General features: G+C 41.4%; 1 protein-coding gene across 4 annotated transcripts; it reads right to left on the bottom strand.

Annotated features, from left to right (window-relative positions):
- Window positions 1–706: 706 nt before the first annotated feature.
- fip1l1b (FIP1 like 1b (S. cerevisiae)) lies at window positions 707–9,457 on the bottom strand. Of its 4 annotated transcripts, none has more exons than XM_020645528.3 (16): window positions 9,187–9,457; window positions 8,788–8,842; window positions 6,896–6,962; window positions 6,674–6,786; window positions 6,496–6,560; window positions 6,270–6,374; window positions 6,048–6,178; window positions 5,690–5,808; window positions 4,721–4,774; window positions 4,507–4,606; window positions 4,215–4,365; window positions 4,024–4,138; window positions 3,714–3,769; window positions 2,945–3,134; window positions 2,635–2,781; window positions 707–1,370 (listed from the first exon to the last, which is right to left on the bottom strand). In XM_020645528.3, the coding sequence occupies exons 1-16, from the start codon at window positions 9,263–9,265 to the stop codon at window positions 1,226–1,228; spliced, it is 1,692 nt and encodes a 563-aa protein (XP_020501184.1). In that variant the 5' UTR covers window positions 9,266–9,457; the 3' UTR covers window positions 707–1,225. The 4 variants fall into 4 exon arrangements, with proteins under 4 accessions (XP_020501184.1, XP_020501186.1, XP_020501185.1 ...); XM_020645530.3 differs by having other exon boundaries at window positions 4,024–4,105; window positions 9,187–9,456; XM_020645529.3 differs by having other exon boundaries at window positions 707–1,367; window positions 9,187–9,455.
- Between the last annotated feature and the right edge of the window lie 8,791 nt (window positions 9,458–18,248).

Below are 18,248 nucleotides of genomic sequence, written 5' to 3'. Positions count from 1 at the left end.
GAGAAAACAGACTTCAATTGTCAAATCTAGCACCTCCATTATTAAGCAATACATTTTGCGAACCTTGAAAGGGAATTGGGTAGACCAAATACAGATCAAAAATATGAAGGGCGCACTCTAAATGTTTAAATCAACATCTCCTTATGCTCTGCAGCGAGGGTGTGTTGAATTTCTGTCACACCTCGTTCCACTTAATGAGACACTGACTTGGTGAGCACCTGACGAGCTTTCGCAAGCTCCTTGAATTGTTTTGCGCCATGAGTGGCATAATGTCTCCGAACAGCGGGGTGAAGTGGAGGCTGATGCAGAGCATGCTTTCACATAGACGTCAAAGTTTTAATTACAAATCAGGGTGGTTACAATAAATGTTTATTTCTAAACTCTTCCGATTAAAACACAAGTAATTTATTTGTTATCTTCACCGAGTGTTGTAGAACTCAAAACGAGTCTGAAGGTCTCGTCTCGGAATCAAACATTTTTTCACTCAGTCTTGCCTCAGTCTCAAACCGGGCGGACTCCGGATATTAAATCAAGATAGTCAAGACCACCACTGACAGGCTATTTCTCCTCACTGTGAGTAGGAGGAAAACTTCTCAGTGGACATTCTGAACTCTTTCTGGAGAGACTAATTTCTGTGAAAGATAAACGAGAGGACATTCAATAAATGCTTCTCAAATATTCATCCCAATAAAAGACAAAACAGATCTTATCAAAAGTGTTTTTTTTTAATTGAACTTAAACTGAGAGCTCTCTTACGTCTTCTTACAGGACAAGAACAAAAGGACAAACAAATGACAGGAAGAGATCTAAATCTGCTGATCGCCTCGACTGAAGAGGGAGAAATCTCTCTGAGCGGGACGTAATGGTTGCAGCTGTGAGAGGAGGGGTCGAGGGGAGAGGATAAAGACTGACCGATGCCCTGTCACATGTCAGCCAGTGATGGAGAGACGAGAGTAAAGAGGACAAACTCAGCCTTCCTTCACCACCTCCTCTTCTCCTCCTCTCTCCCGCCCTCCGTCTGCAGTGATGGTGAGGATGAACGACAGCAGGGTGGAGTATTGAGATGGATTGACAGGGGAGTGACAAGAAGTATCGATCACTCTGCGACACTCTGGTTTTGTTGGTCACTTTCCTTCATCTTCATCTTGGTGGGAGACTTGGGGGCGGGGGCAGACACACACACACACACACACAGAGGGGAGGAGAAACCAAAGGGGGGTGAGCACTACTCCATGGCCTCCTGGTTCTCTTGGTCTGCGCTGATTTCCTCGCTGGCCTCTTTGCCCTCCTTGCTCCTTTTGCTCTTCTTGTGTTTGTGTCTCCTGTGGCTGTCGCCCTCCTCGCTGTCATGCCTCCTCCTGCTACTGCTGCTAATGGAAACATGAAGGATGAGCGTGTGGAAAGGGGAAAGGGAGGTGAGGAGGGGGGGAGAATATAAGGAGGGTAAAGGTCAGGAAGGGAAGATGAAAAGGAAAGGAGAGAGGGTGGATGACAAATGGGTGACAGAGAGAAAAGGTGACGTTAATAAAGAAGGGACAAAAGAACGGCAACAGCAATTTTCACACACGCACTCCTGAGAATATCCAGGAAAATTTCAAGATAGCCTTTGCATGAAATCTTTCTTGAGTTGTGATTCACACTCTCACAGCGTGAAGTTTTCCCCGTCAGGCGGAAGGGAGGAGGTGGGGGGGGGTCTCAGGAGGCATGAAATGAAAAAAGAAGCTGCAGAAATCTGACTGTCACAGTGTCATTGACAGAGTGGGAAAAAAAACACATGCGCTAGAACAATACATTCACAACGGTGGCAGGTGTCATGCAGGTTTCATGATTTAAACATCATCTGCTCACCCTGACTTCACATGGTCATTTTATTTTATACCAATGCTGATTTGATTTATTCACAGGATGAGTGAGTGAGTAGTAGTGTGTATTAATGTGGTAGAGGGTGGTGGGTGGGATGCGAGGGACGAGATTTGTGTAACATGAATGAATGGGACATTAATGCACATGTTTCTATATTTATTTAATGATAAATATATATATTTTGTTTTATTTTATGTGATTTCTCTGTTGTGTCTTGAGTTATAAATGTAAATATCTCATGTGATCCTGATTTCACTCTTGAAAAGTGTAAATTAAGTTAAATGTTACGGTATTATTTCGGTTGATAAAAACTTGTAAGTTTGACTGATGGAACGCATGAAATTAATTAAAATAATTATATTAAAAATATATATAAAAAAATTAAAATGACGGATTACTGAAGAAAACACTGGCCAGCCAAAAATAAATAAAAAGAGAGCACGAAGAGTGCACCAGTTGCACACTGGTTACCACATCAAATTGTGATAAAATGATATTGATTATATTTTAGACCCAGTATCATGACACATATTTCATTGTTTCATCCCTAAACAAACGGTTAGCCACGGTTAGCAGACAACCCTGCTTAACACTTCCTTCAGTATCACAACACCTGTGATCAACGTAAACACTAAACAGTGGTTATGCTTGTTATTTAAGATTATATTAATGCAACCATTAAAGCTCTTAACATGCTGCCTCAGCTCTACGATAATAAAACAGTCACATGGTGCAGGAGGGGCGAAGTGATTGGACGATGCGTTTGTGTACCTGCGGGAGGACTTGTGGCGCCCCTCTTCTTTCTCTCGGTGCCGCCTCTCTCTGTGTCTGTCCTCTTTCTCCCGGCTGGCCCGGTCCCGATGTCTCTCTCCGTAAGCTCGCTCCTGGTACTCGCGGTAACGATATCGCTCCTCCTCGCTGTAACAGTTAAAGAAAAGAAGCTTTCGTTGATTTGGATGTCGCAGTGAGTGAACAAAGAGCATCATAATTCTCCGATCAAACCTTTGAGAACCCATCAAATAATCACAGATCCAGCTAAAGGGTACTGACTGACGGATGTAATGTGTGTATCCTCCCTCACCTGGTGTAGCCCATGGCTGACGGGCTGTGCTCCCTCTCTCTCTCCCGCTCATGTGTCCTCTCTCGTGGCCTCTCTCTTTCCTTTTCTCTCTTGTTGTCGTCTCGTCTGTAGTAGTTTTCCCAGGGTTTTGAGTTGTCCATCATGGGCGGCCAGGGAGGAGGACCTCCAGTCATGGGCGGAGGGTATCCACCTGAACGGGTAAAGAAGAAGGAAGCATTACACTTGGTGTAAGTTTGTAAGGTTGTCCAACGCACGACCCCTTTTCTGAGTGGAAACCCGACAGCCACTAAACCGTTCACACTCGACAAAAGCGACAGGTCAACACTCAGGTTTAAAATATGTGAGATTCTAAAGCAAATAGTTGATGTTTAAAGGAAGAATGTGCAACATGTTACACATAAATAATTAAAAAATGTTAATGTGTCTCTGAGTCATGACTGTCTACAGTGAGTGAGAAGCTTGAGGCCCTCCAGCTGTGTTGTTGTCAGAGCCGTGTTTACATCATGTTTTATCATAGTCCAGGTTCAAGTCCGACCTGTGGCTCCTTTACCACATGTCATTCCCTGCTCTCTCCTGATTTCCTACTCTATCCACTGTCCTATCAACAAAGGCAAAAAGCCCAAAAATAAATCTAAAAAGAACCCAATTTAAGTCACTATTTTATCCCTCTATCACAACATTCAAATCTAATCAATGGACTGAAAACATGTTCTGACGTTTGTTGTGCTGCTAAGGTAAAAAAAACAGATTAGGTTGTAAATGTTTGTACCTTGAGGGAACGGGTAGGGAGGGACTGAGCGTCCGTCATAACCTCCAGGGTGGCCACTGAGGAAAAAGAACAAAGGAAGCATGTTTTAGAGAGAGAGAGAGAGAGAGAGAGAGAGAGAGAGAGAGAATTTGTGCACTAGGGAATGACATCATGAAATCAATATGTGCCCCCTTGCTTCTTTCATCATTGTCATCATGAACTACAAATTAAACACAGCATCTGCTTAAATGTTACTTTGATTTGTGTGGACGCTCTAAAGCTGCCAGACATCGTACGGTCTGCCGTGTGCAGGTGTGGACGTGTGCGTTACCTGTCCATAGTGGGGATCATCGCGGGAGGGGGCCCACTAGGTGGAGGAGGAAAACCAGGAGGTGGGACAGTAATGGGCAACCCTGCACGAGAGGAAAGACATGGAACAGTAAATACTGTTTGATTTATAACGGCTGCTTCTGATCAAATAAAACAACAGACAAAGAAGAAGTATGATGAGGATAAACTCACTGGGTGGGGGGATGAGGGGCGGCGCAGTGCTGACGTTGGGTGGCGGTGGGAGGAAAGGAGGCGGGGGTATGTTTGGAGGGAGGGGTCCGGGAGGGAAGAAGGTGGGTATCTTAGCTGGAGCCGGCTCAGAGTCTGATTGTTCTGAGATCACCTGCAACGGACGGGAGAGAGGTTGACAACATGTTCAGTTCACGACTTTCACAATGTGTTTTTTTTTTTTTTTTTTTTTGGAGATGGCTCATATTGCGATGACGATCAAATATGCGATTCATTGCCCCGCCCTAATGTGTACCTGGATGTTGTTGCCCTCTAGGTTGTGTCTGCGGCGCCCTTCAACCCGGCTGATGGTGGCCGTCTGTCCTCCGATCACGTCGATCGTACCGCTCGTCTTCCTGGAAATAAAATATAAAAAACAAAGATCAAGGCGCTGAGCATCATCTGACACAAAAGACACTTTCACACACACGCCGTACAAGGCGATAGGAGACAAGGCCACGCCCACTTACGTATAATAGGACATGTCCTGGATAGGCGGGCCAGGCCACTGAGGGGGGGAGATCCTACCATTTGGAAACAAAGGACAGAGGTTAACCCGACACACACAAACACTTACAGCTCATTGGATGGTGAAGGGGGACACCTGTAGATCTGGAAACCACCAGGTGTTTGAAGACATTTACTCCATTAAAACTATCACACTACGCAGAGCAGCTTCTTAACATTTAGACGTTTATAAGATTTACTCTTATCATCGATCTGACACATTTCAGACATATTTCCATCCACATGTAGCACAACATTTTTAAAAGTTAATTTTCCACAAAATCTGCAAAATAAAATGTGACTTAACGTGTGTTTTGATTTCATAAGGGTCATGAATCATCAAGAGTTGGACACATCAACATAAACAGACTTATTAGAAGCAAACATTTAGACAACTCTGTCTCTGAAGCCTGAACTAAGATTGTCAAATCGTTACTTTGATTCTTCGACCACATTAGGTGTTGTAGTCAAGACCACACTGAGCGAGACCAAGACAAGTACGAAGCATGAAGGTATCGAGACCGAGTCCAAGACCATAAATATTCCTGAAAAGTCAACATTTAGACTGCAACACCAGGAAGGTTGCAGCCGTAACCGTGGAGTAAAAATCTAATTCTGAAAGAATTTTCATTATTTGTTTTTTGTCCTTCTGATCAGAGTACTGAAGTGGAGAAGTAGCCAGTCAGTGGTGGTCTTGACCGGTCTTGATTGGGATTGTACGGTACCCAATTTTGGGAGGCTAGGACTTCAAATGTTGTTAATGAGATATCAAAACGGGTATCCTCTCATTTGATTTTTATGGGAATGGTATCAAAGTTGAAAAACCTGACGTTGTGACAACCCTTCTTTGTACATGTAACTTATAATAGAAGCTTCTCCTGTGTTGTGTAACAAAATGTTTAAAGAAGTGAAGATGAGAGCAGAGGGGTTACCTGGTGACCTGACTGACAGAAGACTTGTACATGTTGACAGGAGATGTAAAGTCTGGCTTGGAGGTGTGAACAGGTAAAATGGACATGTCCTTCTCATTGCCTGTCCTACCCTGCTGAACCTTAAAAAAGAAGAAGAAGAAGAAACATGTTAATGCAATTCATGTAAAAAAAAATCTGACTTTCACGATGTATTTATTGCGCAAGCTCATGTCACGATAACGATAAAGTCGAGATAAACTGCGCAGCTTTAATTAAAGACAGAAACTTGATCCAGCCAACTGATGAGAGAAAGATGATTATGAAGAGATTTGGTTCAACATGTGAAGCAGTGACAGACGTAAGCACAGTGGCTTCTTACTGTGATCTTGCTCGTCACTGAGCCGAGAGTGGAGACCTCCAGGCCCATGCGCAGCCTCTTCTGTTTCTCACAGTAAGCCTTCCACGTGTCCTCATTGAAGCCGTAGTTAAAGTAATCAGACAGATCCGCTCCTAGAAACACAAACACAGACATTCTTTTTAAATACTGCACATTCCTAAAATAAAACACATTAAGTTTTATAAGCTGCACACACAGACGGACCTGGCTTCCTCCAGGGTTTCTCCTCAAACGACTCCATGTCGGCCTCCAGCACTGGAACGCCGTTAATGTTTCCAGGGGCGTCCAGATCCACTCCCTTCAGCTTGGCTGCAATTGAAGATGAACACGTTACGGTTTGTGATCTCTTCATGGCAGTCTTTGGTTAATTACCAGTGTTCAAGGTGTTTTTATCCGACTAGTACAAAAAGAAGACGCTGTTTTTAATCACCTTGTCCATACGGTCTTGAGCCTGTCGTCTTTATGTTGAGATTGACGGGTGGCGCTCCGTACGTTCTGAAAGAGAAAACAAAAACTTAAAAACACATGGTCTACTAACCTAAAGCGGTCACATACATAACAAATATGACACCCAATCCAAGAAGGACCATCAGTTATACTGAACGTACGTGTATTGTGGCGCTCCAGTTTTTATGTCTCCGATGGTGACACGGACGTCATCGTCGTCATCATCACTGTCGCTGTCACTGTCCACATCCTCACCTGCTGCTTCCCCTGTGGCCTGACACACGCACGGAGGGAAAACACAACATGTGTTAGATGTTCTTGAAGGGAGAGGTTACATCCATTTAAGAGGAATGTAGGTGATCATGAGCATGCATTATATTTACCTCGGAGGCAACGCCGTTTCCTGTAGCGTGCTCAGTGGCATCTTCTGTTGACGCATCGGCGGGTGCACTGCAGATAAAGAAGCATCAGAGATAGATTACAAGATGTTTTTGGGGTTTAAAAATCCATCCAGTCATTCACAGGGATGACATATAGACAGTCAACCAGCCATACTCACACTCACTCCTACGGGCGATTTAGAGTCACTAACGAGAGTGACAAATTAAAATAAATTATAAATGGTAAGAACAATGACACGTGTAGACAATGTGTCCAATTGTTTAAAGGTGCTCTTTGCTTTAAATGTTTTCTCTGAACTTGTAAAAATCCGCATTTAGCTTTTTTTTGGCTCCAAAAATATTGGAATAATTAACAATAATTGCTGCTGCGAGACTTGTAGCACAGGACATTAAGATGGGAAGGAAGTACTTCACCCCACACCTCACAGACTAAATGGACAGTTGACCACCTCACAGTGCAATACAAGTGTGCAATATTAACCTTAAAAAAACAAAAAAAGTGCAATTATATAATGTGAAAAATATGGGCAATAACCTCATGTAGAAAGTTAGAGACAAGAAAACATATTTATATTTTAATTTCATTGTACAGTGTTCCCCTTTGTTATTTTTTGTATTATATCTTTGCTTTAATACACCTTTACCTCTGCACCTTTAAGAAAAAGCTAAAGACCCAGCTCTTTCATGAATACCTACTAACTTAATGATGATGGTCTCCATATTATTGATGATGATGATGGTAATGACGATGGTTTTTGTTTGATAACGACGACTTATAAGATGGTTTCTATACTGATTAGAGCTCTCAAGAACTGCCCTCAATGTTGTGCTTTGCCTCTGGTCACTTCCTGTCAGCACCTGTGTGTCCAATCAGACTCAAAGCTGATCGTTTGCTCTTACTGACATTGTTCTCTTTTTTCTAGATCCTTGCTTGTGTTGTTCTTACTCTCTGATGTACGTCGCTTTGGATAACAGCGTCTGCTAAGTGAATTGTAGAATACAATGTATAACTTCTGTACAGATTATTTTAATTCACTTAGCTGTTACTACAACTTATTTATTTTTTTATTTTATTTGTACTCTTTTTTTCTTATAATGATATTCTTTTTTTATATATAATTTTTTACTTTTTTGTAGAAGCTGACTCAGGGAGAAACACACAAGAATTCAAATGTACCTGTACAGTCCTGTACCTGTGCAAATGGCAATAAACATCTATTTATTTAATATTTCTGCAATATTTTACACTTCATACTGTGCAATATTTATTTAATATTTCTGCAATATTTTACATTTCATACTGTGCAATACTTATTTAATATTTCTGCAATATTTTACATTTCATACTGTGCAATACTTATTTAATATTTCTGCAATATTTTACATTTCATACTGTGCAATACTTATTTAATATTTCTGCAATATTTTACATTTCATACTGTGCAATATTTATTTTATATTTCTGCAATATTTATTTTATATTTCTGCAATATTTTACATTTCACACTGTGCAATATTTATTTTATATTTCTGCAATATTCTACATTTCACACTGTGCAATATTTATTTTATATTTCTGCAACATTCTACATTTCATACTGTGCAATATTTATTTTATATTTCTGCAATATTTATTTTATATTTCTGCAATATTTTACATTTCACACTGTGCAATACTTATTTAATATTTCTGCAATATTTTACATTTCACACTGTGCAATATTTATTTAATATTTCTGCAATATTTTACGTTTCATCACTCAAGATGAACACTCACACCTGCCCCCTTCACAGGTAAACAGGTGTCTCCTGACTTTTCCAAATCAGTAAACACACACAAATGTTTCTACACGTGTAAAATCAAAGTCACATACTCGCTTGCAGCGTTTGGTTTGACCTCCTCATCTTCATCTTTGCTCTCAGACTCATCTGAAACATGCAAAACAAGTCACTTAAACAGGGGCAAACTCAACCACAGCTCCATGCTCAACCTCTTCAAACACACACACCTACTGAGAGGCTGTTTAATCACAGTCAGCACTATTTAAACACATCACAAAGGTAGTTTAAATCATGTTATTGTCGCGTCACAGCTGCGAAAGGCCGACTATAGCAAACCTTTAGCTTAGCTTCAGAGCTAACTGTAACATTATCTGTAAAGCAGGCGGTGTTGTTGTTTTGGTTTGCTGTTTATTCACACAGAAAACACACTAATAGGTGTTTAATTCACGCTTTAGGAGTTGTGTTTGCGGAAAGCCCCCTCTTTTTGTTACCTCCATACAACCATTCCTCCTCCTCATCACCGGCGCTAGCATCCGCGGTGCCTGTTTTGTCCGCTTCTTCTGCAGACATGTTTTCAGCTGCACACGAATAAAGAGACAACAAACAGTTCAGCTGAGCCTCCGAGCGCAGATTCACACGCACTGTTTCACCTTCTCCCTTCAACGGGGGAGCCGCACTTTGATAAAACAACCACAAAATACTGCATCCATGGATTTATCCCGAGCCTCTGCGAGTCTGCGTAAAACCCGGAAGAGGTTGTGAATGTCCCGCTTAGGTCGAAGGGATGGGGCAGAGAAATCACAGCGCCCCCTGGCGGAGGAGGAGGAGGAGGAGGAGGAGGAGGCACACTGCGTTTATTTTATTTATTTTCTTTATTGGACAAAATTCCGATAGGGAATTCAACAGTTTGCATACGAAACTGTTTGCATTTAAAACAATATATATATACTTCAGATACAGCAGATTATACAGAGACCCTGAAAGTCCCAAAAAGTTACAAAATATATATAAATAAATATAAATAAATAGTGCACACAAGTTAATTAGACTGTGCGCAAAGGATATACATTTGTGTGCACAGGTTAGATAATTACTAAAACAAAACAAGATAATTATGCCGTGCTCATAAGTAAATATCTGGTGCGTACAATATAATAAATAGTGAGTGCTGTCAGATGGGGCCCCCTTAGGAAGGTTTCCTACTGTCATTGCAAAATTTGCACATAATGGGCCGCTGCTGTGGTTTAAAGTTTGTGAGCCCTCAGGGGCCCCCTACTGGTCTGGCGCCCCAACCAGTTGCCTGCCTTGCCTGTTGACAGGCAGCACCTCTGTTCCTATAGAACTTAGTCGCCTGAACAGACAAAGGTATTTGTTGCAGACGTTTCAGCCAAACTTGGACTCGCACTCAAGTGCATCTGTGTGCGAGTCCTTCCCTGCAGCACCTAAAGAACTCTAACCATAGTGTCAGTAATCTAGAAGCAGTCGTTTTACATTTTTACCCTTTCTTGTGGGGCAAAGACTTGGATAAATTATGCTACGTTGGCCTGCATGCGCTGGGTGCAGATGCCTTAAAAATGCTTCCGTCCCACCATCAGACACAATTCATGAAAGGCTGCTTTGTTGTGGCTGATGTTGCTCTTTTCTTCCTGTGTGCAGGGGCTGGCAACGAGGACAGGGAATGGTGGAGGGAGCTCGATGTGGTCCGATGTTCCACATGGGACGAGGATTACTAGATTATTGGGGCCTACACCTTGGAGCTGTAAAAATGAGGGCACACACCTGTACCATGTTCCTCAAAAGGAAAAAGGACTTTCACAAGGTATTCTGACCTAATCCCTCCAAAACATATTAGCAGTCATCCTCATATGACGCATTGTTTTTAGACTCCTGACCATTTGGACCCCCCGGGCCTTTGCCTGCTGATCCAGGAGACCATAACCTTCTCAAACTGTTAAAATGAACACCATGGCCAGTCAGTATATGAAGCATAAAAACACAGCTGCCTTCATCAAAATGTGGAGCCCATTTCTTAAATATGAAAATATCTAGGTGTCTGCCAGGTGTTGTTTGAAATATGTGAAATGTTAGGACCCAACTATCGTGATTTTTGTAGTGATGCTGTGTTAAATGAATCAAAGGAATGCCCTATATTTGATAAATCTGCCTGTTCTGCTTTCTTTTGTGCTCTTTATTTTTTTGAAGATGCTGAGCTCTTCTCTTAAATTAAAAATGTAATAGATAGATTATTTAGAAAATGCATTACATAGCCAAAAGCATGCAATCATCCGCTCTCCTGGAGGTTTGTTCAAAGACGTTTTGACTAGTCGAGCCCACTTTATTTATAAAGTTTGTGATGTGTTCTTGCTCACAGAGATGCACTCTGCGTCCCTCCATATGTTTATGAAATCAAGCAGCAGCTGGCAGGCTCATTATAAGCTTGATTGCCACTGGGGTTCTTGTTAATGCAGCGAGGGTTGTTAATGCATTTATGGCCATTGACCAGTTAAGTGGAGGCCACTTACGTTTTTTTTTGTCAGTAAGCGATGAAGGAGATCTGTGGAATCTCTCACTCTTGTCTTTCCACCACCACTTAAGCCATTATCACTTCCTTATTCAGTGGTGATTATACAGAGGCGGGACGACATTCACACAAAATGTGGAAATGAAAGGAATAAGCATGTACACCCATAAACAAGGATTCATGGATATTTACATTAGCATGCATGACATGAACACAAACATTGATTCATGTTCCCCTCAATGTGAGAACAGCACAGGGATTCATATCACAAGTAACCACTGTATCACACCGTGTGCAGACTTGTGTGAGGATCTTTGTGTGTTTATAGCACACTCACACACAAACAAGGAAACACACACACACACACAGGGAGGCAGTAGAGAGAGGAGGATGCCAATGGTCTCTCAGTTAAACTGATCATGGAAATTGCATTTATCTCGTTCAGTCTGCCTCTCCCAGCCTTGTCTCTTTTACGATCTGCTATTCCTCACACAGCCGCCTTTGTGATCAACGTTTCTCCCCTTTCCTTATTTAATGCTTTCTAAGATCATCTTATCTTTTAAGAACAACAAAACACCCTTTAAAAGTCCATTTTCTGGGGTTCCTTATACCAGAAATAGGTAGTTCTGGGCGAGTATAATAATTCAGACAGCATAAAGGTTGATCCAGGCTGAGCTATAGGTTGAATTTCAACAAATTTCTTGCTCCATTTATGTTAACAAAAAATACCTTAAAAGGAAAATGTGCAACTTTGTGATCCAGTAGATGTCGCCCTTGAGCACCAGCATGACACCAAAACAATTCTGTTATTCTGAAGCCTCGGCCAACCCCTCTTCACTCGCATTCACACAAAGGAGTTATCAATCAGAACGCACCATATTTAAGCACCGTTACCTGCAAGCGGCGGACAAAATTATCCTTCGCTCGAGCTGCAATCACCTGTGTCCTGCGTTGCTGTGTTAGCATGCTGATGTTAGCGCTTTTTAGTTAGCGCGTAGCTTCATATCGCACATAAATTGACACAGAATGACCAGACACTTATGTGACATCCAAATAATCAGTGAGTATGTTCTTCTTCTCCTCTCTAGTTCTTGACTAAAACAGCTTTTATACACAAGGCCGTGCCATCCATGTAAACACGGCTCTGACAACAACACAGCCAGCAGGACTCGAGCTTCTCACTCACTGTAGACAGTCATGACTCAGAGACACATTTACACAGGATAGACTTGATTTATGATTTATTTATGTGTAAAATGTTGCACATTCTGCCTTTAATACGATTTAAAAATATTCAAACTTATTGGACTGCCTTGAAAATCGATTGTCTAAGCCATTGGTCCCTCACTTTTTATCTTTGGAACTGAGAAAAGATTTCAATTATTTTGTCAGTTTTCGATATTAACCTTGCTCGATTGCAAATTTCTTCTGCACACGTCGCAAAAACTAAAGCAGCTTAGCACAACATATATCTGCAAAAATGATACATCCTGAAGGTTAAAGAGTTCAGTTGTTGTTGCAGCTGTGAAGTACAGTACAGCGATTAAAGGCCGTGGTGTTGGTGAGAACTGCACGAGCACCGAGCTATAAGAAAAGAAAAAGAGGAGGCAGATCTCAGAACAGCTTCATGTGTTGTTCCTCTGGTTTCCCCTCAGGCTCTGAACCGCTCTGGCATAATTCTCTGATTCTCTTCACTCCCTTTTCCCATGACTTTTCCTGCTATTCTTCTTTCCTCTTTTTAGTCTTTGACCCCTCTGCTCACAATCCCTTTGCACCATGTTGTGTCTTTATTTCCCTCTCCTCTTCGCCCTCCCATCCTGACATTTTTGTCTCCTTGCCTCCTCCTCCTTCCCTGCGTCCATCCTTCTCTCCTTACGCTGGATTACGGCGGCTTACAGCGCAGTCGATACTAATCAGGTTTATCTAGACAGAGGGCGATCATTGGGCTATCAGTAATTACACACGGTGATATAAGCTTACTAAGATATGTGGCCTGGCACATTTTCAAACATATGGTTGCTTTAACATTGTGATGCCATATTAGACAGCTTAGCCGTGTCGTTTCTATCCTTTTGTTTTGCAGCACAAAGATCCATCTGTTGTGGAAAATAGATGCATGTTTGTTCCCTGGTAATTCTGCAGAATAGGAGTTAATTGTTTAACAATGTGATTAGAGAAGCTGCATTTTTCTTCTGGTAAGCAATTTAGACTTCAGATTAGTAGAACTGATTGAGCTCTGAGTGGTTTTGTATTCAAAGTTTTCTGAAAATAACTATTTTAAAAGCAGATATATGTGTCCGCCTTTCTGATAATACAATAAGCAAACGTTTGGCAATTTGGAAAATACACTCATTAACTTCCTTATACCAAAGAGGAGATTGTTAACAGTCTTGTTTGAAGGTAGCAGCCTGATAGTCAAGCTAAGCCCAACGTCTGAAAAACAGGTGAGAGAAAAGTTGTGACGCTATCTTTAAGTGCAGCATAATACAACCAAAGCTTACAAATAAACCTTCTTCTGCTTTCATTTTTTGAAAAAGCTCCAGTGTAAAATTTGACAGGTTAGAGTTTTCCTTTGGGTTACTTCATTGACTATTTCTTGGCTCGGAGCTGTTGCCAGGCAACCACTTCCACAGGTCTGAAGAAGAAATAGTCCTGATATATATCCCCCTCCAAAAGAAATATTTTTTTGTTTCTTTCTTTCTTTGACATCTGAGGCTTTGTGTAGATTATAAAAATTTGACATGATGAAATGATCTGAAATGCAACAAACACGACTGGATTCAATCAGGGTTTGACCATCCAGCAACCTCCAGCTTTAAAATAAAGCCACTGCAGAAGTGCAAAAAAAACTGCAGTTCCTCAAATGTCCACTTGAGGCAGTCTTGGGAAACCCAGGAAGTTACACTAACACTAATGCTAAAGGCTTTATATGTGATTCTTCACACTTAAATATAATAGAAATCAAGTATATCCTCTGAAAATAACTCTGTGAGTCATGACTGTCTACAATGGGTGTAACACCCGAGTCCCACTGTCTGTGATGCTTTCAGAGTTTTCAGAGTCCTATCTTCAGTTTGTTTACATCGCCCGGACGGCCGGCTGACTCCTCCCCTCGTGTATAAAAGTTGTTTAATTGAGGGACTAGAGAAAAGAAGAATAACATACTGTACTCACTGCTTAACTGTGTTTCTAGATCACGCTCATTTCAGGTAAATTTACATGCAGTGTGAAGATACCAGCATAATAAAGATCGCTAGCATTAGCATGCTAACACAACAATGCAGCGCGAGTTGTTTTTGTTTCATGCTGGTGCTCAAGGGCGACATCTGCTGGATCAAAAAATCACATATAAAGCCTTTAAATAAGCTTCACTTTGAGAGCAAAATTAAACATGTTTATAGACTATACAAAAGATTCATTTGTCCTGAATGGTGAATTTCTTTAATCCTGTACGGGGATAGCGTTTTTAGGGAGATGGCTGGGTTGACTGCAGGTGGGTGTGTTGTAGCTGTTTGCCAGGCTGCTTAATGCCCACCTTATCTTTAACCCCTCTCCTGTTACCCAATAGGATTGGGGATAGGATTTCCAAAATGGGGTTTGGCTTCCAAAGGCCTCATGAGAACAACTAAGTCAGCGTCTATACGTCCATGTTTCATACAGTCTATGGGTGACATCAGATTGAAACTTGGGCCTTACTTTGATTGCTAACTTTATATTATTATTATTTTATGACATTGGACCCACCTCTTAGTCCGACTCTTCAATGGGTCTTAATTGATGTGTGAAACACCACAATCAAACCGTGGATGGACACTTAACAACCACACAGAGTGGATCAGAAAACCCTCCTCTGCACTGACACTGTGAGATAGGAGAGACGATGGACCCAGATGTATCAGGTTTATAATGTCCACTCAGCAGACAGAGAACAGTGTTGGATTGCGCTCAGCTCTCGGCCAATCATTGGAAGGAAAAACAATGAGTGTGTGTCCAAATTGTGTGTGTGTGTGTGTGTGTGTGTGTGTGTGTTTTCTGTCAGAGTTGTGTGGATTTTTTTTTTTTTGCAAACAGGCAGAGAAGGTGTATTCATTTGGGCCCGCTGCCTGAGGGTGTGAGATAGCTCCATTTGTAGGTGATTGAGTTAGGGGGTGTGTGTGCGTATATGTGTGTGCGTCACAGACAGAGGAGAGAGAGAGATAGAGAGAGAGAGAGAGAGAGAGAGAGAGAGAGAGAAAGGGGAGAAAGGGGAAGGTGAAATAGATTGAGAGAGAGAGAGAGAGAAGGAGGAATGATTTTCATTACGTAATCTAATCTAAGTGGCTATTTTTCTTGTATAAATCCTCTGTTGCCCTCTGTGAGGCCGCTGTCCTCATCTGTCTAAAAGCACTGAGTGAGTCACACACACACACACACACACACACACACACACACACACACAAAGTCATAGTGAGTCAGCCAAGATCTGCTATAGACGCTCACCTCAATAATGAATAATGTAACAGGCAAAGGCATATAAACTACTCAAATGACACGAGGACTCGGTGGACAGTAAAGACATATGGATGATCCTGATGATCGCACACACACAAAAACACACTCAGTGACATCCTCACAGAGCGTGTGGGCAGCTGGACGATGGGTAAGTGAACAGTCGGATTACAACTTGACACCTTGAGGTGAGGATGTCTTTTGTATGTACAAAGAATAATCAACACAGGGAACACAGGGTGGACAGAGAAAAGTTACAATTTGAGTCCAATGTGAAACGAGCTCAATCAAATCATGAGATGGAAAGATTGATGCTTCTCTTAAGTCTGTTAGCTTAGCATGAAGTCTGGATAGAGGGGGGGACAGCTATCTCAGCTCTGTTTGAATAAGATACATAATTTACAGACCAGTTTGATTTACTCAGGCTACATGTCCTGCAGGGGTCCTAAATCAGCTGCAAAATCAGACTCGAAAGTCATCCCACTTCTTAAGTGAGAAACAAAAAAACATTTTGTGTTGCAAATATTCAAAAACCCCTTTGACTTATCACTGTCTGCAAGGAAGTGTTGATATTTCCCAAGCACATGGTTTGTTTGTCACTGTCCTCTCCCTCCCCGCAGGCTTTTAGTATCCCGCGCCCTCCCATAACCCACTCCTGAATGTGTGAATACCACAGATTAATCTGTAACAACCCTTTTAAAACCCACCACTGCAAAACAGTCTATTTTGCACAATTTAAGATGAACTCATGGGCTGTATCACAACATGAACTGAGAACAGAATATACATCCAATGTGATCTTTGGTTTCCACTTGCACAGACAACTGGAAGAAAGACTGTCTCTGTGGATGTGTTTTTGTTGAATAAATTAAAGAATCACTGTGCATAATTTTCTGTTTCTTTTCTTGTTTGTTTAGCCTAATTTTGCCATCATGCGCTGTACAATAAATAAATAAATAACTCTGAGCATTAAAGGAGCTGAGAGCGCAGAACTGAGGTTAAAAATAAATCACGTGTAAGAAAAAAAACACACAAAGGTACCGGTGTTTTCTTTCATATTCCTAAATCTGGGATTATACAAAAATGAACTTTTCAGACCTCTTTATAAAACTTGGGCTATGAGGGCTGTATTATGTGAGGAATACATTTGATGATGATTTTCTTTTAAGCTACTTTTTTCAAATGAGTTGTTCTGAACAGGTTCAAGTGTTTTTAAGGACTGATGGCACAAATATGATTACTGGAGTGCAGGCAGGGGCATGATGTCCAGAGGGTTGGCATTGCATCTTGGAGAAGAGAAGAAAAAGTCTATCAAAAAATGTGCGAGACAACTCCTGTACTGTCTAGCAAAAATCACTTTTTGGGCAACGATAGCTACCAAAAGGTTGCCCATTCATTTATTTTTGACAAGTTAAAAAGTGAACACTTGTATGTTATTATTTGGACTTACATTGTGTTTTGAGTCATTAAGGAATTAGAGAATAAAAAAAAATATTTTTTGCACTGGCAGCACTCACAACCTCAATTTCAGAGCGCTTCTGTTGCCTAGTTATAAAAGTTGGGTCAAGGAACTTCTGCTTCCTTCTTTAGTGACTTTTGCTTCCTTCTTTAGTGACTTTCGCTACTTTCGCTTCCTTCTTTAGTGACTTTCGCTTCCTTCTTTAGTGACTTTCGCTTCCTTCTTTAGTGACTTTCGCTTCCTTCTTTGGCACTTTCGCTTCCTTCTTTGGTGACCATAAGGTAATTTGCTTCATATCTTTAATATTTGCGTTTACTTAAGGAAACAAAAAAACAATGTAAATTGTGAATTGTATCCTGGCATCAGCAGCAGCTCTGGACATGGATGAGTCTGACATTGTTGTTGACAAAGCTAATGTTGGAAGCCCTGCCCCGTCTTGGGGGAGAAAAGACATCTACCAGCGTGGCTGTATTACAAATTTGAAATATTTTCAACTAAATGTGCTGCAAGCATGGCGCCAGTTGGCCTAGTGGTTGGGTCACATGCTCTTTATGTCAGCACTGTGGTCCTCGAGGCAGATGACCCAGGTACGCCCCCGACCCTCAGCCCCTTTCTCGCATCTTATACCCCATTCTCTCTTCCCAGTTGCCTACTCAGTCCACTGTCCTATTTGCATTAAACCCCCCCTTCCCAAAAAAAAGAAGAGTGCTGTGATCACAGCAACAAAAAACAACTAAAGCGAGGTCTGAACTGTGTTTTGTGTAGAAAACAATCACTACCAGCTCAAAAAAATTGGCATAAATGGTCACAGGTCCTTAAGCTAAGTAGATTTTGTATTTTGTCACTCTGTTGTGCTACTTACCCCAATAAACATCTCACAGGGGGCCCCTCTTACATCACCATTATGGTCTAAATAAACGTAAATAATCGTGACTTTGATTTACAAACTTACGTTTTCCCAGGAATATTTTCACGCAGCACAACGACTCTGTCACATGGGATCCTCTTAGAGAGGTTTCCCAAAATCATTGCAGAATTTGCCTTTTTTGAGCCACTGCTATCGGTTTAAAGTTTGTGAGCCCTCG

Source organism: Labrus bergylta, chromosome 1 (assembly GCF_963930695.1).
Source record: "Labrus bergylta chromosome 1, fLabBer1.1, whole genome shotgun sequence".
In the NCBI taxonomy this organism is placed as follows: domain Eukaryota; kingdom Metazoa; phylum Chordata; class Actinopteri; order Labriformes; family Labridae; genus Labrus; species Labrus bergylta.
The sequence above is the reverse complement of the archived record's forward strand: the minus strand, read 5'-3'. Positions and strand labels throughout refer to the sequence as shown.

Coding starts and splice junctions, on each gene's coding strand:
- fip1l1b (XM_020645528.3), bottom strand. CDS start 9,265: ATGTCTGCAGAAGAAGCGGACAAAACAGGCACCGCGGATGCTAGCGCC. Junction 6,787..6,895: donor GAAACGGCGTTGCCTCCGAG/GTAAATATAATG, acceptor TGCGTGTGTCAG/GCCACAGGGGAAGCAGCAGG. Junction 4,775..5,689: donor TCTGTCAGTCAGGTCACCAG/GTAACCCCTCTG, acceptor TCCAAATGGTAG/GATCTCCCCCCCTCAGTGGC.